The sequence below is a fragment of the Mobula hypostoma genome, chromosome 15 (genome assembly GCF_963921235.1).
Source record: "Mobula hypostoma chromosome 15, sMobHyp1.1, whole genome shotgun sequence".
NCBI lineage: Eukaryota > Metazoa > Chordata > Chondrichthyes > Myliobatiformes > Myliobatidae > Mobula > Mobula hypostoma.
The window spans coordinates 71,610,095-71,632,489 of NC_086111.1; the positions used below are offsets into that span (position 1 = coordinate 71,610,095).

Sequence of the window (22,395 nt, forward strand, 5' to 3'; positions counted from 1 at the left end):
CACCCCACTCCCCACCATCCCAGACATTCTCTCTTCTCCCCTCTCCCGTCCACCTGAAGGGTTGAGACTGAATACAAGCTAGGCTTGAATAACTGTACTATTATTTCACAGAATTGTGTTTTATAGGCATCCATTAGTCTCGTGAGACCATGGATTTGTGCCTTGGACGGTTTCCAGGGCACAGGCCTGGGCGAGGTTGTATGGAAGACCGGCAATTGCCCATGCTGCAAGTCTCCCCTCTCCACGCCACCGATGTTGTCCAAGGGAAGGGCACTAAGGCCGATACAGCTTGGCACCAGTGTCATCACAGAGCAAAGTGTGGTTAAGTGCCTTGCTCAAGGACACAACATGTTGCCTCAGTTGAGGCTCAAACTAGCAACCTTCAGGTCACTGGTCCGATGCCTTAACCACTTGGCCATGCGACAACAGAATTGTGTTTACTCTGTGGTTAGGATGTGGAATGTACCACCAAGTGAAAAAGATATGAACAGAAAAGCAATATTTAAGGAGAAGCAAGGTCTACAGTTAAAAGTGAAAAGGAAAGGAATAGGCCCAACCCAGCATCCTACCTTCCTCTCCACCTGGTCTCACCTATCACCTGTCAGCTTGTACTCCTTCACCTCCCATGCCTTCTTATTCCACCTTCTTCCCCCCTCATTTCCAGTCCTGATGAAGGGTCTCAGCTTGAAATGTTGACTGTTCATTCCTGCCTGACTTGCTGAGCTCCTCCAGCATTTAGTGTGTGTTGTTCTGGATTTCCAGCGTCTGCAGAACCCCTTGTTTTTTTTAGGAAAGGAATACTGTTGGGTGAGATGAGGGTCACTGGTGCATGAACACTTTCCTTGACCAATTGGGTTGAGAGATTTTTTTTTACTAAAGTTGCCCTCTGCCTGGCATGGTAGCATAGTGGTTAGCACAACACTTTGCAGTACCAGCGACCCCCGGTTCAATTCCCGCCACTGCCTGTAAGGAGTTTATATCAAAGTTGCTGGTGAACGCAGTGGGCCAGACAGCATCTCTAGGAAGAGGTACAGTTGACGTTTCGGGCCGAGACGTCGGCTGTACCTCTTCCTAGAGATGCTGCCTGGCCTGCTGCATTCACCAGCAACTTTGATGTGTGTTGCTTGAACTTGCAGCACCTGCAGAATTCCTCAGGTTTCGGAGTTTGTATGTTTTACCTGTGACGCGTGGGTTTCCTCCGGGTGCTCCGGTTTCCTCCCACAGTCCAAAGACGTACCGGTTGCTAGGTTGATTGGTCATTGTAAATTGTCTGGTGAATAGGCAAGGGTTAAATCGGGCAGCGTGACCCGAAGGGCTGGAAGAGCCTGTTCCATTCTATACAGTATCTCAGAAACTAAATAAATAGATTTCGGAGCAGTCCATGAACTCATGGACACTCTCTCGCTGTTTTGCTCTATTTCTACTCTATTTATATTTATTATTGTAATTTATAATATATGTTTTATGTTTTATGCCATACTGCTATCACAAAACAACACATTTCATGACATACACACAAGAGAATCTATGGCTGTTTATTCCTCTTATTTGGTGAGTTCCTTCGTCACTTTGTGTCAGCTTCCCTGAATTTCACATTTCATAATGAATTTCACAATGATAATAATCCTGACTCTGATCAAGATGGTGCTCATGTTGCTAAACTGTCATGATTAGACCATAAGGTGTGGGAGCAGAACTAGGCCCATTCAGTCCACTCCTCCATTTCATCATGGCCATCTATTTCCCTCAGCGCCCAATCTCTTGTAACCCTTCATGCCCTGACCAACCTCTGCCTTAAAACACCCAAAGACTTGGCTTCCACAGCCACCTGTGGCAACAAATTTCACAGATTATCCACTCCCTGGCTAAGGAAATTCCTCCAAAGGCATCCGTTAGTCTTGCGAGACCATGGATCTGCGCCTGGAAAGTCTTCGCTCTCTAGGGCGCAGGCCTGGGCAAGGTTGTATGGAAGACCGGCAGTTGCCCATGCTGCAAGTCTCCCCTCTCCACGACACCGATGTTGTCCAAGGGAAGGGCAAGGGCCAATACAGCTTGGCACCAGTGTCATCGCAGAGCACTGTGTGGTTAAGTGCCTTGCTCAAGGACACAACACGCTGCCTCAGCTGGGGCTCGAACTCATGACCTTCAGCTCACTAGTCGAATGCCTTAACCACTTGGCCAAGGAAATTCCTCCATCTTCATTCTAAATAGATGTCCTTCTCATCTGAGGCTGCGTCCTCAGGTCTTAGGCTCCCCCACTATAGCAAACATCCTGTCTACATTCACTCTATGGAGGCCTTTCAACATTCGATAGCTTTCAATGAGCTATCATTCTTCTGAATTCCAGTGAGTACAGGCACAGAGCCACCGAACGCTCCTCATATGATAAACCTTTCAATCCTGGAATAATTTTCGTGAACCATTAGGGTTGTGCCCGTTAGTTCAGGAACCGAATGGTTGTACGGGAGGTTTAAGGCAAATGTTTGACTTATTCAGGGGAAATACTGCTTCTGATGACAGGTCACCACGTTTCTCCCTCTACAGATGCTGCCTGGCACACTAAGTATTTCTAAAGTAACACACACACACAACCACACAATGCTGGAGGAACTCAGCAGGTCAGGCAGCATCTATGGAGGGGAATAAACAGTCGACGTTTCGAGCCGAGACGCTTCATCAGGAACATCTGTTTTTGACCCCTTCCTTACACCTCAGAAGCAGAGAATCAATTAGCGACATCGGATTCCCAGCGACACAAATGCCTAGCCGTTCACGTGAACAGTGAAGTGTTCTCTCTGTGTATGTGTGTCTGTGTGTGTTATTTGTGGCAAAGCGCAGAAATAGATTGCTGGCGAACGCACACAAAGAGCTTCCTCCTCTCGATGAAACAAAACCCTAAATTAGCCCGTGGAGGGGTGGACGAGGACCGCCAGAGGCAGTCGATGTGGTTTCCGCGATCTGCATAGAAGGAAGTGTTAAAAAAAACCTTCCACAAGATCTCAGAGCGCAATGTGAAGCGAGCGGCGAGAGCTCGGTCGAGCAGACGTTCTGATAACGAGGTAAGGACTCCCTTTCCCCGTGTTCTGTCATTGTTCCGTGCTCCGTTACGGTTATTTATTTGAGGGCACCCCGGAGTTCTGTCTCCGTTTCGAACGCCAGCGTGTCGGGATGAGAGTGTGTTCGCATCGTAGAGGGCACGGCTCCCCGGAGAGTTGACATCATGGCGCGGACCTTATTGTCCATAAACAGTTAGAAACACACAGCAGTGGTGTAACTTTCTAAATTGTTCTCTCTCTCTCGCTCTAACCATGTGTACCAAGAGCTGCTGCACTGACACTATGCATCAGAAGACGCAGGACCGGTTGACCCCTCAAGGGCTGCGGTACGGAGACCTGCGGCACTTTGTCAACGAGGATGGAAATTACCTGTACTGTCGATACTGGGAACCTACAACTCCCCCCAGGTAAGCTCCCTCCGTGAGTGGCTGTCCCTCAGAGGGCTCGAGGCGGCCAGTGAGCTTATCGTGGCGTGTACTGTGCAGGTGTGAACACAGGGGATTCTGCAGATACCGGAAACCCAGAGTAACGCACAAAACGTTAAAGGGACACAGCGGGTCAGGCAGCCTCTGCGGAGAGGAATGAGGAGTCGATGTTTTGGGCCAAGACCCTTCATCGGGTACAGGTGGTGTGCAAAACAAGTTCTTCCCAGCACTTTGGCATCAATTAACCAATCAGAAATAGATCAGCTGGAAAGTTGGACAAACTTGGATTCTTTTCTCTGGAGCCGCGGGGGTAGAGGGGAGATCTGACAAAGGTTTATAAGGTTGTGAGAGACATATAGAGTAGACAGGGTTGTCATTAGGCTTGCCAGGGATAAAATATCTAATACCAGAAAGCATGCGTTTAAGGTGAGAGGGTTGTTTTAAGGAGGTGTAAGGGGCAAGTGTTTTTTTCAGAGGGTGGGAGTAGAGGCGGATACATTAGGAATTTTAAAGAGATTTTTAAGGGAATGCGTTTTGGGAAGTCACATGGGAGTAAGACATAAGTGATTGTATGAAGGTATCGGCTCGAGACGTCGAGTCTTCCTGTTTGTTCCTAAATGTTGCCGAACCTGCTGAGTTCCTCCAGCATTTCGTGTGTGTTACTGTAAAAGTATATCTGATCATTGCCGGTTAGAAAGCAGAATGTTTGGTAGGGATCTAGGGGGCGTGTTGCAATGCTGATATCGGAGGGAGCGGCATTCTCAGGTGTCAGGCGAACACTGGAGACAATTACGCTTATTAAGTCCTTTAATATACGCGCTAGCAAGCGATTCCTAGCTTCGAAAATCAATACGTAATAAGGAACTTGACGTAATGTTTCCTCGAGTTCAGAGCTGCTTCCATTCCGCTGTTGAATGAGAAAATCAAAGCCCGTTTATCCAATTAATAAGGACAGGGACTGGGATATAAATCTCTTTGGATTAAGGGCGCGGTTGGATAATCGATGTGAAGGTCAAAGGATACGCGGGCTCGTTTATACCACGGGCAATTCCCTCTTGTGCGCCCTCCTTTACAACCGTGGGGCGAAACGGTGGCGGTTAGCATAACGCTGTTGTAGAACCATAGACCTGAGTTCGATTCCCGCTGCTGTCAGTAAGGAGTTTAACCAAACTGGTTCGAATAGGTTATTTCCGTCAGGAAAGAGGCTACGTAGTCAACAGGTCATTTATCGGCATCAATGCACGGGACAGGAGAACCTCGGCACTTTCTGGAGTAGGTGACATGTTTGGCACAACATTGTGGGCCGAATGGCCTGTAATGCGCTGTAGAGTTCTATGTTCTAGAACCACCAGACCCAAAAACAGTTACATCCATCCTAAAACCGTCAGGCTGATCAACACCTTCACTCATCAACCCGCCCCAACGCCACTACATATCACTTAGCGTGACTTTGTCTATGTATATAACTGTTACTCATGTTTTATTCTGTTATTTATGCTGATTGTGTTTTAATGCTGCAAACGACCCGCAGTAACAATCTCTTCGTTCTCCTTTGCACTCATATACTGAAGAATGACAACAAACAATCTTGAATTCTCCCCTAAGCAATTGAAAAAAAGTCTCGCATCTTTGTTCAGGCCGCCTCTCCCACTCTACGAGTTTCTCTCTCTTTCTGCCCCGATCGGTTCGCCCTAGTCTTGGCCGCCGCGCATTCTGATTCCCACGCTATGAACTTCCCGTCCTTCCGCCCTCTCCCCCCAGTTAACGATCTTCCAGACAGCTCGCCTCACTTAACACTATGGTCTCCGCCAAACTTTTACTTCGCCTTCCTGGGCCGTGCATTAACCTGATGTTAGCGCTGTGATCTCGAACATCTTTGCATATGCATTGCCGTACATTTGAAAGCTAAATTGGTCACATGTTCTGAGATACTGTGAAAGACATTTAGCATGCCATCCTTGCAGGTCATTACACAGTGCATCGAGGGAAAGCAAAAAGAGAGAATAGAGCGTCACTACCAAGAGAGAATCTGCAGATGCTGGAAATTCAAAGCAACGCGCACAAAATGCTGGAGGAATTTAGCAGGCCAGGCAGCGTGTATGGAAAAGAGCAAACAGTTTCAGGCTGATTCCTGAGGAATAGTCTGAAACATTGACTTTTCCATTGAGACTGTCCGACTTGCTGAGTTCCTCCTGCACTTTGAGTGTGTTGCAGTGAATAGAGTGTAACAGGTACCGAGAAGAGCAGTGCAGGCGGGCAATAAAGTTCAAGGTTATCATGAGATAGATTGTGAGGTCGATTCCACGTTAACGAAATAGGGGACCACGCAATAGTCTTATAACACCAGGGTGGAAATTGTCCTTGAGCCTGGTGGTACATGCCTTCAGGCTGGTCTACGTTCAAAGTGTCCACTCTTCACTCTTTTCCAAAGATGTGGGAAAGATCCCCCTGCATTTTGTGGGTGCTGCTTTGTATCTTCTGCCTGATAGGAGAGGGGAGAAGAGAGAATGTCTGGGGTGGGTGGGGCCTTTGTTCAAAGTTCAAAGAAAATTTATTAGCAATGTACAGATATGTCAGCATAAACAACCATGAGTTTTATTTTCTTGCAGGCATTCACAGTAAGTACAAAGAAATAGTCATAGTCATACTTTATTGATCCTGGGGGAAATTGGTTTTCGTTACAGTTGCACCATAAATAATTAAATAGTAATAAAACCATAAATAGTTAAATAGTAATATGTAAATTATGCCAGGAAATAAGTCCAGGACCAGCCTATTGGCTCAGGGTGTCTGACCCTCCAAGGGAGGAGTTGTAAAGTTTGATGGCCACAGGCAGGAATGACTTCCTAAGACGCTCTGTGTTGCATCTTGGTGGAATGAGTCTCTGGCTGAATGTACTCCTGTGCCCAATCAGTACATTATGTAGTGGATGGGAGACATTGTCCAAGATGGCATGCAATTTAGACAGCATCCTCTTTTCATTCACCACCGTCAGAGAATCCAGTTCCATCCCCACAACATCACTGGCCTTACAAATGAGTTTGTTGATTCTGTTGGTGTCTGCTACCCTCAGCCTGTTGCCCCAGCACACAACAGCAAACATGATCGCTCTGGCCACCACAGACTCGTAGAACATCCTCAGCATCGTCCAGCAGACATCAGGAAAGCATCCATCTGCATCGCTGTCAGCTTCTCCCCCAGCAGAGCAGGGCGGATGGTGTTGAACACACTGGAGAAGTCAAAAAACATAACCCTCACAGTGCTCACTGGCTTGTCCAGGTGGGCGTAGACACTGTTCAGCAGGTAGACGATGGCATCCTCAACTCCTAGTCGGGGCTGGTAGGTGAACTGGAGGGGATCTAAGTGTGGCCTGACCATAGGCCAGAGCAGCTCTAGAACAAGTCTCTCCAGGGTCTTCATGGGTCAAATGAAGAAGAAAATAATAATAATAATGATAAATATCGAGAACATGAAATGAAGAGTCCGTGAAGTTAGTTCAGTGTTGGGTGAGCGAAGCTATCCCCTCTGTTCAAGAGCCTGTTGAACAGAGAAGTTTAGACAGTCCGTAGAGGGGAGGCTGGCTCCTGTGTTGTGTTGAGCTGTATCCATAATACTGCAGCTTCTTACACCCTAAGGCAGAACAGTTGCCACAACAAGCCCTGATGCACCAGGATGGGATATGCTATGTGGTGCTTCAATAAAAAATGGTCATTGTTGTTGTTGAAACGTGAAATTATATAGAACCTAGAACATACAGCTCAGGAGCAGGCCCTTCATCCCACTGGATTGTGTTAAACTAGTGAATCCTAATTACTCTGATCTCTTCATGGTCCATATCCCCCTATTCTCTGCACATTCACATGCCTATGTAAAAGATTCTTAAGCACCCCTGTCCTAGGTGTCTCCGTCACCACCCCTGGTAGCACGTTACAGGCACCTGCCACTTTCTGTGCAAAAAAAAACATGCATCTCCTTTGAAATTCCCCCCACACCTGAAATGCATGCCCTATTTTGGCCTTAAAAAGATACTGGTGGTCTACACTATCCATGCCTCTCGTAATCTTATAAACTTCTCTCAGGTCTCCCCTCGGCCTCCACCGATCCAGAGAAAGTAACCCAAGTTTGTCAGAATCAGGTTTAGTATCACTGACCTGTCTTGAAGTTTGTTGTTTTGCAGCAGCAGTACCAGGCAATACATTTAAAAATACTATAAGTTACAACAAGAAACTCAAGGAAGTCTGCAGATGCTGGAAATCCCAAAACAACACCCACAAAATGTTGAAGGAACTCAGCAGGTCAGGCAACATCTAAGGAAGAGAATAGTTAGTCAATGTTTCCAGCCCAGACCCTTCTTCAGGACTGAGAAGGAAGCAGGAAGATGCCAGAATAAAAAGGTGGAAGGGGCAAGAGGCTAGCTGGAAGGTGATAGGTGATGCCAGGTGAGTGGGAAAGGTCAAGGCTGGATAAGAAGTAATCTGATGGGAGAGAAGAGTGGACCAGAGGAGAAAGGGACAAGGGAGGGGATCCAAGAGGACGTAGTAGGCAGCTGAGAAGAGGTAAAAGGTCAGAGTGGGGAATAGAGGAAGTGGGGGGGGGGAGTTTGTTTGTCAGAAGGAGAACTCTGTAATCATGCCATCAGGTTGAAGGCTAGCCAAATGGAATATGAGGTGGTCCTCTTCCATCCCGAGGGTGACCTTTCTTATAAGAAGCATACAAGTGCAAAAAGAGAGCAAAATCGTAAGGCAGTGTAATGAATTCATGGACCGCTCAGAAATCTGATGGCAGAGGGGAAGAAGCTGTTTCTAAAACATACAGCTCCTCTACCTCCTCCCTGTTGGCATGTCCTGAGTGGTGGGGGGTGGGAGGTCCTTAAAGATGGGTGCTGCCTTTTTTGAGATAGCACCTTTTGAACATGTCCTCGATGGTGAGGACATCCTCTTGCCCCCTTCAAAAGCTCTTCTGCAACCTTTCTGAATTCTCCACACCCTTCCTATAATGGGGCAATCAGAACTGAATCCAGTGCTCCAGTTACAAGGGAAAATTTGCTTCTGCAGCTAGTTTGCAAGAAGATAATTGGCAAAAATCACCAGGGGAGGTATGATGATTATGTCAGGCAGTGGGTAGTCTGATTTCCAGAGCACTGCCCTGTAAAAGTGAATGGAGCAGATTCACTAGGAGTTTCCATAATGGATACCGGCCTCAGGTTTGCCTGGACCACTGGAAAATCTGAGTTGGTGGGAATTATTTGTTAAATCTTTCAAAGGGCTAGCAGAGAAAAATGATAGCTGTCACTTTCTTTTGGGTTATAGAATACGACAACTACAACCTTTACGCCCTGCTGCAAGGTTTTGACCCAGAACATTTCTATCCCACTCCCCCTCTCCCATGCTCCAACTCTGCAGAGTCCTACAGCATGGACACAGGCCATTTGGCCCATCTGGTCCATGCCAACTGTGTTGCGCAGCAATCTGGTCTTATCTGCTCACTGTTGGCCCATAGCCCTCTAAACCTCTCCTATCAGTGCACTTATCTAAATGGCTTTCAAATGTGCTACTATGCCTGACTCAACTGCTATTTCCAGCAGCTCACTCCAAATATGCACCTCCATTTGTGTGAAGAAGCTGCCCTGGACACCCCTTTTAAATCTCTTGCCTCTGATCCTAAACCAATGCCCTCTTGTTTTTAGTATCCCCCTCCCTGGGGGAGAAAAAGATGGATCTTTCACTCTGTCTATGCCCCTCATAATCTTATTCGCCATTATCAGGTCACTTCTCAAATGTCGGCTCTCTACTCTTGTCCACAGATGCTGCCTGCTCTCCTGGGTTCTTCCAGCATTTTGTGTGCATTACCTTGATTTCCAGCATCTGCAGATTTTCCCTTGTTTGCACATCTTAATCTCCTACGTTCCAAGGAAGAAAGTCTGAGTCTACATAACCTGTCTTTGTAACTCAAGTCCAGGCAACATCATGGTAAATCTTTTCTGCACTCTTTTTAGTTTAATACCATCTTTCCTTTAATAGAGTTACCAAAACTCTACATAATAATAAGTACAGCCCTGTCAACATCTAGTACAACTACAGCTTAACTTCCTAACTCGTACACTCTGTAACCTGTGTGTTGAAGGCCAGTGTGACAAATGCCTTCTTCATCATCCTGTGATGCTGCTTTCAGTGAACTACGGACTTGCATCCCTGGGTCCCTCTGTTTCGTAATACTCCCCAGGGCCCTACCATTCACTGTATAAGTCCTACCCTGGTTTGATCTTCCAAAATGCAATACTTCACATTTATCTGGGCTGAAAGCTATTATAAAGCATTGATAGGGAATTGCTTCTGCATGTTCACTTTCACATGCTGTGTGATTTATTGGCCATAACGTCTTTGCCTTGAAACGAAAGTGCTGATTATAGACTACGGAAGAGAGAGTAAAAGGTCCAGGAATCAGTCATCCTTAGGGGATTAGAGCTAGAACTTTAATTTAATTGGAGTTATCATTTTAGACAATCTATTCTGGGATCAGCATGTAAGTGCCATTACACAGAAGGCACGGCAGTACCTCTACTTGCTTAGAAGTTTGTGTAGATTTGGCCTGTCACCTAAAACTTTGACAAACTTCTATAGATGCACAGTGGAGAGTATCCTAATTGGTTGCACCAAGGCCTGGTATGGAAATGTCAATGCCAAGGAACAGAACAGAAAGTACTTGATACAGCCCCGTCGATCACAAGAAAAACCCTCCCCGCCACTGCAATATGGAGCACTGCCACAAGAATGCAAATCCATCATCAAGGACCCCCACCACCCAGACGATGCTTTCTTCTTGCAGGAGTTTCAGTGAGCCTCCCCCCATTCGGTTCAGGAGCAGTTATTTCCCTACAACCATCAGGCTCCTGAACCATTGAGGATAACTTCTCACCACAAATCTGACTGGATTCTCCACAGATTGCACAGTTTGTCTTTTCCATGTTGGTTGTTCTACAGTCTCGATTTATTCAAGATCGTTTAATGTCATTTCCAGTACACAAGTATAAAGGAGAACAAAATAATGTTTACTCTGGATCTGATGCAGCACAGAAAAAATACAATAAGGTAAAGAACACAATATTAAGAAAAACACAATACAGTTGACAGCTTATTGGGAGTGCAGTGTTATGTATTTCACTGGAACGGGGCTGCACGAGGACATACCCGATCAAAACTTTGCCATGGACGGCTTACAGACCATTCGGGCTGACCGGAAGAGCACTGAGAGTGGTAAGTGTAAGGGAGTTGGGTGCTCACTGTTCAGGTTAACAACAAATGGTGCAATCCGGGTCATATTGCAATAGAGGAACGTGTTTGTAGACCGGATATTGAACTTTTTGCTGTTGGACTTCAGCCGTATTCCACCGAGATACAACACTGGGCGGCACAGGAGGTCATTCCTGCCTGTGGCCATCGAACTTGCAGCTCCTCCCGTGGAGGGTCAGACACCCTGAGCCAAAAAACTGGTCCTGGACTTATTTTCCATCTGGCATAGTTTGCATTTTGTTGTTTGATTGTTTGTGGTTTTTGTGTTGCCATAGAACCATAGAACCATAGAAACTACAGCACAGAAACAGGCTTTTTGGCCCTTCTTGGCTGTGCCAAACCATTTTCTGCCAAGTCCCACTGACCTGCACATGGACCATATCCCTCCATACACCTCCCATCCATGTATCTGTCCAATTTATTCTTAAATGTTAAAAAAGAACCTGCATTTACCACCTCGTCTGGCAGCTCATTCCATACTCCCACCACTCTCTGTGTAGAAGCCCCCCCTAATGTTCCCTTTAAACTTTTCCCCCCTCACCCTTAACCCATGTCCTCTGGTTTTTTTCTCCCCTTGCCTCAGTGGAAAAAGCCTGCTTGCATTCACTCTATCTATACCCATCATAATTTTATATACCTCTATCAAATCTCCCCTCATTCTTCTACGCTCCAGGGAATAAAGTCCTAACCTATTCAACCTTTCTCTGTAACTGAGTTTCTCAAGTCCCGGCAACATCCTTGTAAACCTTCTCTGCACTCTTTCAACCTTATTTATATCCTTCCTGTAATTTGGTGATCAAAACTGAACACAATACTCCAGATTCGGCCTCACGAATGCCTTATACAACCTCATCATAACAGTCCAGCTCTTATACTCAATACTTAGATTAATAAAGGCCAATGTACCAAAAGCTCTCTTTACGACCCTATCTACCTGTGACGACACTTTTAGGGAATTTTGTATCTGTATTCCCAGATCCCTCTGTTCCACTGCACTCCTCAGTGCCTTACCATTAACCCTGTATGTTCTACCTTGGTTTGTCCTTCCAACGTGCAATACCTCACACTTGTCAGTATTAAACTCCATCTGCCATTTTTCAGCCCATTTTTCCAGCTGGTCCAAGTCCCTCTGCAGGCTCTGAAAACCTTCCTCACTGTCTACTACACCTCCAATCTTTGTATCATCAGCAAACTTGCTGATCCAATTTACCACATTATCATCCAGATCATTGATATAGATGACAAATAACAATGGACCCAGCACTGATCCCTGTGGCACACCACTAGTCACAGGCCTCCACTCAGAGAAGCAACTCTCTACCACCACTCTCTGGCTTCTTCCATCGAGCCAATGTCTAATCCAATTTACCACCTCTCCATGTATACCTAGCGACTGAATTTTCCTAACTAACCTCCCATGCGGGACCTTGTCAAAGGCCTTACTGAAGTCCACGTAGACAATATCCACTGCCTTCCCTTCATCCACTTTCCTGGTAACCTCCTCGAAAAACTCCAACAGATTTGTCAAACATGACCTACCACACACAAAGCCATGTTGACTCTCCCTAATAAGCCCCTGTCTATCCAAATGCTTGTAGATTCTGTCTCTTAGTACTCCCTCCAATAACTTACCTACTACTGACGTTAAACTCGCCGGCCTATAATTTCCCGGATTACTTTTCGATCCTTTTTTAAACAACGGAACAACATAAGCCACTCTCTAATCCTCCGGCACTTCACCCGTAGGCAGCGACATTTTAAATATTTCTGCCAGGGCCCCTGCAATTTCAACACTAGTCTCCTTCAAGGTCCGAGGGAACACTCTGTCAGGTCCCGGGGATTTATCCACTTTAATTTTCCTCAAGACAGCAAGCACCTCTTCCTTTTCAATCTGTACAGTTTCCATGGTCTCACTACTTGATTCCCTCAATTCCATAGATTTCATGCCGGCTTCCTTAGTAAATACAGACGCAAAAAACCTATTTAAGATCTCCCCCATTTCCTTTGGTTCCGCACAAAGCCGACCACTCTGATCTTCAAGAGGACCAATTTTATCCCTTACAATCCTTTTGCTCTTAATATACTTGTAAAAGCTCTTTGGATTCTCCTTCACTTTGACTGCCAAGGCAACCTCATGTCTTCTTTTTGCCCTCCTGATTTCTTTCTTAAGTATTTTCTTGCACTTCTTATACTCCTCAAGCACCTGATTTACCCCCTGTTTCCTTTTCATTTCATACAACTCTCTCTTCTTCTTTATCAGAGTTGCAATATCCCTTGAGAACCAAGGTTCCTTATTCCTATTCAATTTGCCTTTAATCCTGACAGGAACATACAAACTCTGCACTCTCAAAATTTCCCCTTTGCAGGCTTCCCATCTACCAATCACATCTTTGCCAGAGAACAACCTGTCCCAATCCACGCTTTTTAGATCCTTTCTCATTTCTTCAAATTTGGCCTTCTTCCAGTTCAGAACCTCAACCCTAGGACCAGATCTATCCTTGTCCATGATCAAATTGAAACTAATGGTGTTATGATCACTGGAACCAAAGTGCTCCCCTACACAGACTTCTGTCACTTGCCCTAACTTGTTTCCTAACAGGAGATCCAATATTGCATCCCCTCTAGTTGGTCCCTCTATATACTGATTTAGAAAACTTTCCTGAACACATTTTACAAACTCTAAACCATCTAGACCCCTAACAGTATGGGAGTCCCAATCAATGTATGGAAAATTAAAATCCCCTACCACCACAACTTTATGTTTCCTGCAGTTGCCTGCTATCTCTCTGCAGATTTGCTCTTCCAAGTCTCGTTGACTATTGGGTGGGGATATTTATGCTCTATTCTTGGGTGGTGCCATCACGATGTTACTGGCCCTTCTCTAGCACCTTTCTGTATACACATCCTTGATGGTGAGTAGGCTGGTGCCGGAGATGTGTTGGGCACTTTTCACCACCTGTTGTAGAGCCTTCCTTGTCTGCGTCAGTGCAGTTTCCAGACCGAGCCATGATGCAATTTGTAAGGATGCTTTCTCCTGCGCATCTGTAGAACGACATGAGTATAGATGTGCAAGGTCCAGCTATGGGCACGTTGAGGGCACGTGGCCAAGTAGTTAAGGCATTGGACTAGCAACCTGAAGGTCGTGAGTTTGAGCCCCAGCCGAGGCAACGTGTTGTGTCCTTGAGCAAGGCACTTAATCACACATTGCTCTGCGGTGACACCGGTGCCAAGCTGTATGGGTCCTAATGCCCTTCCCTTGGACAACATTGGTGTTGTGGAGAGGGGAGACTTGCAGCATGGGCAACTGCCAGTCTTCCATACAACCTTGCCCAGGCCTGCGCCCTGGAGAGTATAAAGACTTTCCAGGCGCAGATCCATGGTCTCGCAAGACTAACGGATGCCTTTACTAGTCCAGCTCTCTTCAGCCTCCTCGGAAAGCAGAGGTGTTGGTGAGCTTTTCCGATTGTGTTGGATGTGTTCTGGGACCAGGAGAGGTTGTGTTCTCCTGGGAGTTTGAAACTGCTCACAATTTCCACCACCGTGCTGCCGATGTAAAGAGGGGTGTGAGTGGTGCGAGCCCTCCTGTGGTCGATAACCATCACCTTTTGTTGACATTGAGGAAGAAGTTACTTGCCTGCTAGCAGGCCTTGAGCTCTTCCACCTACTCTCTGTAGGCCACCTCATCATTTTTGGTGCTGACCCCCACCACTGCGGTGTTAAGAGCGAACTTGACGATGTGATAGCTGGGGTGTTTGACTGTGCATATGTTAGCAGAGTGTACAGCAGTGGGCTCAGCATACAGCCCTGGGGGGAGGGCACCCATGTTGGTGAAGATGGGGAGGGAGGAGAGGTTGTGCATCTTCACTATCTGGGGCATGTTCATTAGGATGTCCAACACCCAGTGGGACAGTGGTGTATTTAGAACGAGCAGTAGGAGTTTGTTCACCAAGGTCCGTGGGACAATAGTGTTGAATACTGAACTGAAATCCAGAAATAAGCATCCTTGTTTTCTAGATGTGTCAGGGCCACGTGAATGACAGATGCTATGGCATCTGTGTAGAGCGGTTCTGTCGGTAAGCATACTGGTGAGTGTCCAGTGTGACAGGAATAGAGTTTCGTATAGTTTTTCCATAAACTTGATTGTATTTCTCTATGTTCCTGTAAATGCCTACAGGCAAATAAATCTCAAGTTTGTACAGTATATGGTGAGATAAACGTTACTTTGATAATGAATTTACTTTGACTTTGAAGTGCAGGTTCCATTGTAGAGTAGCAGATCCAGAGTACATACTGACATCAGTGCGATGGTGTCTAGACAATATTCATGATTTTGTTTGAAGGTTCCCTGCTCTTCTTTGATATGGTCCTATGAGTTTCTTTTATGCCTGTTTGAGAAGACTTTTCATCCGAGTGGCAGCATCTCGAATGTTAGTGGTCCTTCAGCACATGAAGACGGGAGAGGCAGCAGAGACACAGCTCCTCAGTAAATATGAGGTAGACGTGAATTTGTGCATAGGCAAAGATAACGTAAACTTATTAGCAAAGTACGTATATTGCACCATATACTACCTTGGGATTTATTTTCTTGTAGGTATTTACAGGAAAATAAAGAAATGCAATAGAATTTATGAAACAATATACAAGCAAAGACAATCAACCAATATGTAGAACAGTGGTTCCCACCCTGGGGTCCATGGATCTCTTGATTAATGGTATTGGTCCTTGCATAAAAAAGTTGGGAACTCCTGGTGTTGAAGAAGAGAAATTGTGCAAGTAAAAAAGAAATATGGAGAACGAGTTGTAGAGTCCTTGAAAGTGAATCTGTAGGTTGTGAAATCAGTTCAGAGTTGTGGTGAGTGAAGTTATCAACACTGGTTCAAGAGATTGATGGTTGTAGGGCAATAACTGTTCTTGAACCTAGTGGTGTGGGACCTAGGGATTCTGTACCTCCTGCCCAAAGGCAGCAACCCGCATCCCTCTGCATTTTCCTGTCAATATGTCTTTTAAAGGGTATTGTTGGAGTATAGTGTTCAGTTTTGGTCACCTCATTACAGGAAGGATGTGGAAGCTTTAGAGAGGGTGCAGAGAGTAGTTACCACAATGTTGTGTCTTATGAGGTTAGATTGAGCATGCTACAGCTTTTCTCTTTGGAGTGAAGGAGGAGGAGAGGTGACTTGATAGAGTTGTATAAGATGATAAGAGACATAGATCAAATGGACAGCCAGCACCTTTTTCCCAGGATGAAACTGGCTAAAATTAGAAGACATAATTTTAAGGTGTTTGGTGGAAATTATAGGGGTGTTGTCAGATGTAGATTGTATACACAGAAAGTAGTGGGTGCAGTGAATGTACTGACAGGGCTGCTGGTACAGGCAGATACATTGGGGACATATAAGAGACTCTTAGATAGGCACATGGGTGATAGAAAAATGGAGGGAGGGTTATGTAGGAGGGAAGGGTTTAATTGATCTTGGAGTAGGTTAAAAGGTTGGCACAACATCATGGGACAAAGGGCCTGTACTGTGCTCTATTGTTCTATTTTCTATGGTGATCAAGTTACAGTGCTTGCCCAGACCAGTACTGATGCACCAGCTGAGATTTTGCATTTTTCCTTCTGAAATAGGACTTGAACCTAGTAACCTTCTGACACAAGAGTGACAATACTTTCCCACAAATCCATGGCTCAGTGCCAGACATGTCCTGCCTTGTTACTGCGGTCAGAGTAGGCGTGTAGGCGTGTGGATGCTTGGTTTGGGATTTCTTCAGTGCCAGGGCTGCTGTGTCCAGTAATGAGCTATTCCTGGGAGCTACAGTTTTTAAAGGATGGAATACAAGAGCCAGTCCTCCGTTGTGTAGAGCGGGGCTGCCACATGAACTATGTGGGAGTAGGTGGACCAGGGGTCAAATACTCTGCCAAAAAAAAAAACAAAGAAAAGCTTTGAGTTTCAAAGATTTGGAGAGAAAACAAAAGTTTCAAACATCTTAGAACTCCAGGCTGAAGTAAATTCATCTCCTTCAGAGTTCTGGAGTAAATCATAGGGGATAGTCCCTGGAGCATTGGTGACAGGCAGTGAAATTGGGAGGTTGTGGCAAAGCTCTTGCATGTAGGCTTTACTCTGAGTGTATAGACTATGGCTAGAAAGTATATTTTGTTACTTTAGGACTTCCAAAGTACTTTGATAAAATTCCCACACTGGACTTGGCTTTAGGGGCTGGACAAACTTCTCTGAGGTTCACCACCTTGTTGTGGTGGAGAGGCATGTGAGTCCCTTAGATCCTGAGAGCAATGCTGTCCGGAGCTTAACTCCTGGTAGGGTCATCCATGATGGGAAGGTCAAGGGGGAGGTTCCAGACAAAGAAGGACCCTACCAAGGGCTCATTGGTGGAGCTGACAGAAGATGACACATCACAATGGCAGTGACGGGTCCCCAGTCATCTTGCATTCCATGCCACTGGACCCTGACCTTATCTGTCAAGGACTGTGTGGTGGCTGCCCTTGCATCAGTCATCCCACGTTAAACAAAGTCATGCAACAGGCATTCTCCATTAAGGGAATCCACCCTAACACCCTTGTTATGTGGAGGCCAAGTCATTGGGTGCATTTACTTACTTTAGAAATTACCTAGGGTAACCCTCTATTTTTCTAAGCTCCATGTACCTGTCCAGGAGTCTTATAAAAGACCCTATCGTATCCACCTCTGCCACTGTCACCGGTAGCCCATTCTACACATTCAACATTCTCTGTGTAAAAAAAAATGTACCCCTGACATCTCCTCTGTACCTACTTCCAAGCACCTTAAAACTGTGCCCTCTTGTGCTAGCCGTTTCGGCCCTGGGGGGAAAAAAAGAGCCTCTGACTATCCACACGATCAATGCCTTTCATTATCTTGTACACCTGTATCAGGTCACCTGTCATCCTCCGTCGCTCCAAAGAGAAAAAGCCGAGTTCACACAACCTAGTCTCATAAGGCATGCTTCCCAATCCAGGCAACATCCTTGTAAATCTCCTCTGCACCCTTTCTATAGTTTCCACATCCTTCCTGTAGTGAGGTGACCAGAACTGAGCACAGTACTCCAAGTGGGGTCTGACCAGGGTGCTCTATAGTTATATTATGTGTGAATGAATGGCCTAACTCTTCTTCTATGTTTTACTGTCTTGCTATTACCACAAAACCTGTGTAAAATCATGAGGCGCACCGATAGGGTCAATGCAAATGGGGAAACGAGAAACAGAGGGCATAGGGTTGAACGTGAGAGGGAAAAGGTTTACTAGGAACTTGAGGGACAGCATTTTCCCTGTAACCATCCAGGAAGTGTTGCCAGAGGAAGTGGTTGAAGCAGTTACATTAACCACATTCAATAAGTATACGAAACTGGAAAGTGAAGTTCAAAACTGCTGAATGGATCCTGACCCGGATCTGGGCCGTGCCCTCCAAATATCTGGACCTGCCTCTCGGTTTTTTTTTTGCACTGCCTTACTTTAACTTTTCTATTTTCTATTTATGACTTATAATTTAAATTTTCTATCGATTTGTAATCCAGGGAGCACGAAGCACAGAATCAAATATCGCTGTGGTGATTGTATGCTCTAGTATCAAATGCTTGGTGACAATAAAGTAAAGTGAAAGGTCAAATTTAATTGTCATTCAACCAAACGTGTGAATAGAGCTGAAAGAAACATTGTTCCTCTTGGGCCAAGCTGCATCACACACAGCACTCAGCACATATAGTTACAACAACACATGCAGTCACAAAACAAAACTAGCGCGCGTGGCATGGCCCGAAGATTGATAGTGTCCCGCAGCCACATTTCTGCAAGAACATGCACGTAGCAGTTTCTCATCTTGTGCTGGGTCAGGCACAGACCAAGGCAATCATGCTTGTCGTCAGGGGAGCAAGGTTCGAAGAGCTGTATCCCTAAATAAATCAATAGATAAATAATGAAGTAGCAGGCCGTAGTAATCCATGCACAGCAAGATCCCACAACTAACAAAGTGATACACAAAGAGACCTTGTTTGAGTGGTTTGAGATGAATGAGATAAAGCTGGGAGTACGCTGGGAAAGAATTACCTTACCTTTTTTTAGAAAATAAGCTTTGGCTTCTGCTGTTACGCTGCAGGTGATATTTATTTGTTGATATACAGCGTGGAACAGGCCCTTATTTGTAAATGTGACAAATAAAATTAATCTTTATCTAAATTGGACTGAAAGACCTTCCTCTTTGGTGAAGTAAAGGTGGACGTGAGACCTGAATGAAGGTCCAGTAATTCAGAATCTGTAATACCGGGGTGGGTGAGGAATAGAACAGAAGGAACAGACTGGAAGTTGAGGCCCAAGTTCCTGTGATTAGCAAATCCAGGAGTCAATGCCAGAGGTAGAAGCCCGAAGGTTGAAGGCTGGTGAGTCCGGACGTCAAAGCCTCTGGGTCAGTGTGTCCAGAAGTCCGAGGACTGAAGTCTGCGAATTTAGATCAGGGTCTGAAGGTTGTCGGCCGGAGGCGGCCTGTCTTGGGGTTGGAGGCTTGTCTGTGTGTGTGAGTGGGAGGCTGGGAAAGGGGGACATTCTGCTGCTGCTGCTGTTGTTTCTTGTGTTGTTCTGCTGAACATTGTAGGTATACTATATTGGTGTTGGAATGTGTGGCAGCACTTGTGGTGTTGATTGTGAATGCAAAAGACGCTTTTCATTGTATGTTTTGATGTGGTTGTGGTGAATAAACGAATCTGAATTTGAATCTGCGTCTGAACTTGTACACCATTTACAAATGATTTTGAGAAAATCAAAGTTATAGTAAATTTATGATCAAAGGATGTATATGTCACCAGATACAAACTCCAGATTAATTTTCTCGTGGGTATTTACTGGAAAATAAAGAATTATGAAACTATACATAAACAAAGACTGACAGACAACCAATATTCAAAAGAAGACAACTCATGCAAATAAAAAAAGAGACCTATGCATTGGAGCAGAATTAGGCCATTTGGCCAATCGAGTACACTCTTCCGTTCTATCAAGGCTCATTTATTATCCCTCTCAACCCCATTCTCCGGCCTTTTCCAAGTAACCTTTGACCCTCTGACTATTCAAGAACCTATCAACCTCCGCTTTAAATATACTTAATAACCTGGCCTCCACGTCTGTCTGTAGCAAAGAATTCCACAGATTCACCACCCTCTGACTAAACAAATTCCTCCTCATCTCTGTTCTGCCGAGAATATGAGATGTAGAGTCCCTGAAGGTGAGCCTTTAAACCGTGAAATCAATTCAGAGCTGAGGTGAGTGAAGTTATCCACGCTGGCCAGGAGTCTGACGGTTTCTGAACCTGGCGGTGTGGGGACCTGAGGCTCCTGTACCCCCTGCCCGATGGTTGAAGCGGAAAGGGAGCATGGCCTGGATGGCCAGGGCATTTCGGCAACAACTGTGTCCTGTTGTCACGTGCACCAAGTCTCTGGAGAGCCGTAGGTGGTAGATATGGAGCAGTCTTTTATTCAATAAAATGAGACACGGCAGGTATCATGTTGAGACCCTTTTGGAGGAAGAAGCCCGCAAAATATTACATGATGTTTTATATGGTAAAGCTCAAAGGACAATTCTATATTTACAATGTATCTACAATGCTACCCATTGAATTACATATAACTTTCACGCCTCCTTCTTCATACCCACGCTACAAACACCCAAGTGAATTTTAAATCATCATTTTCTGGTCTTCCAATTCTGTAGTTCTCGGCTTTTAGGAACCCATTGTCCAGAGCTGCATTTTAAATTTAATCTACACACTCTATTCAGATCTGAAGATTGGTGGCTGAAGTTAAAGTTTGCTAACTCCCCAAGTCCAGAATATGCTATAACATGTCCCAAGTAGGAATGGAGGTAAGGTGGGGTAGAAAATGGACAATGCTGCAGAGAGAAATATCCAGGCTAATGGATCTGTGGAACTTTTAGACTAAGCAATTCAGCGAAAGGTCAATTCAGATCATTAGCCCAATGTATGGATGCTTGGGGAAGTGCTGACTGTGGCTGATTAATCACGTCTGAAGGCAAGTAGTATGCAGCAGGGGATTTGGTCGACACTGGTTCTTATAAACTGCGCTATTCAGGCATCCCATACTGTATTCAAAATGTCAAACAGGCTTGCGGATTCATTTAGCGTCAGCAATTGTCCTGACCTGTCTATGTATGTTAATTATGTTCGTATTTCATCATGGGTGGTTTGCATAGTGGACTTACAATGCAGATAAAGTCACTGTTGTGATCCGAACACTAAATAAGAGTTGGAGTCTTACAGCACAGAAGCAGGCTCTTCAGCCCGTCTGGTCCACGCAGACCAAGGTTCCCATCTACAAATCAGAATCAGGTTTATTATCACTGACATATACTTCATACTTTATTGTCGCCAAACAATTGGTACTAGAACGTACAATCATCACAGCGATATTTGATTCTGCACGTCACACTCCCTGGATTACAAATATCAAATACTAAAAATATTAAAAATAGTTAAAATTAGTAAATATTAAAACATTAAATTATAAATCATAAATAGAAAATAGAAAAATGGGAAGTAGTGCAAAAAAACTGAGAGGCAGGTCTGGATATTTGGAGGGTACGGCCCAGATCCGGGTCAGGATCCGTTCAGCAGTCTTATCACAGTTGGAAAGAAGCTGTTCCCAAATCTGGCCGTACGAGTCTTCAAGCTCCTGAGCCTTCTCCCGGAGGGAAGAGGGACGAAAAGTGTGTTGGCTGGGTGGGTCGTGTCCTTGATTATCCTGGCATATGTCATGAAATTTAAAACTGCAGATGCTGGAAATCCAGAGCAGCGCAGGCAAAATGCTGGAGGAACTCAGCAGATCGGGCAGCATCTATGGAGATGAATAAACGTTTTGGGCTGATACCCTTCATCAGGTCCTACCCGGTCTGCTGAGTTCCTCTAGCATTTTACGTGTGTCGTCATGAGATTTGTTGTGCTGCAGCAACAGCGCGGTTACGAAGTGCACTGACAATATCAGAACCCAGTTGCAGAGGAAAGACAGACTCTGATGTAGAGATGATGACCAGAGTTTATTCTTAATAATTCCTAAAGAACTTAGGTGGCTTGACCGAGCGGCACTGAGAGAAGTAAACATTCTCAAAACTAAGACCTCGTGGTTAGCAGTCGTCGGGTATCCACTTAAATAAGACAAGTAAGCATGAATCTCTGAGCCTATCAAAATAAACTAACAAGCTTCAGCAGAAGGCAGCAAGAGCCTGCATTATAAAAGGAAAGTCACTTGAGAAAAACACAAATGACTAATGACTCTTGTTAAGCAACAATTAACCAATTCTAGTGCTCCAGAATGTGAAAAAGTCTAAGGAGCTGGTGGTAGACCTGAGGAGAGCTAAGGTTCCGGTGACCCCTGTTTCCATCCAGGGGGTCAGTGTGGACATGGTGGAGGATTACAAATACCTGGGGATGCGAATTGACAATAAATTGGACTGGTCAAAGAACACTGAGGCTGTCTACAAGAAGGGTCAGAGCCGTCTCTATTTCCTGAGGAGACTGAGGTCCTTTAACATCTGCCAGACGATGCTGAGGATGTTCTACGAGTCTGTGGTGGCCAGTGCGATCATGTTTGCTGTTGTGT

At 45.2% G+C, this 22,395-nt stretch overlaps 1 protein-coding gene across 2 annotated transcripts in view; it reads left to right on the forward strand.

The window, feature by feature from the left end:
- The first annotated feature begins 2,686 nt into the window (after window positions 1-2,686).
- mgll (monoglyceride lipase) overlaps window positions 2,687-22,395 on the forward strand; it is a 120,785-nt gene continuing 101,076 nt past the window's right edge. Inside the window, exons 1-2 of one of the 2 annotated variants that reach the window (XM_063068240.1) lie at window positions 2,687-3,059; window positions 3,321-3,463. In XM_063068240.1, the coding sequence (XP_062924310.1) occupies window positions 3,339-3,463 (125 nt within the window). In that variant the 5' untranslated portion in view covers window positions 2,687-3,059; window positions 3,321-3,338. The remainder of the gene's footprint in view (window positions 3,060-3,320; window positions 3,464-22,395) is intronic. The other variant, XM_063068241.1, reaches the window with a different exon arrangement.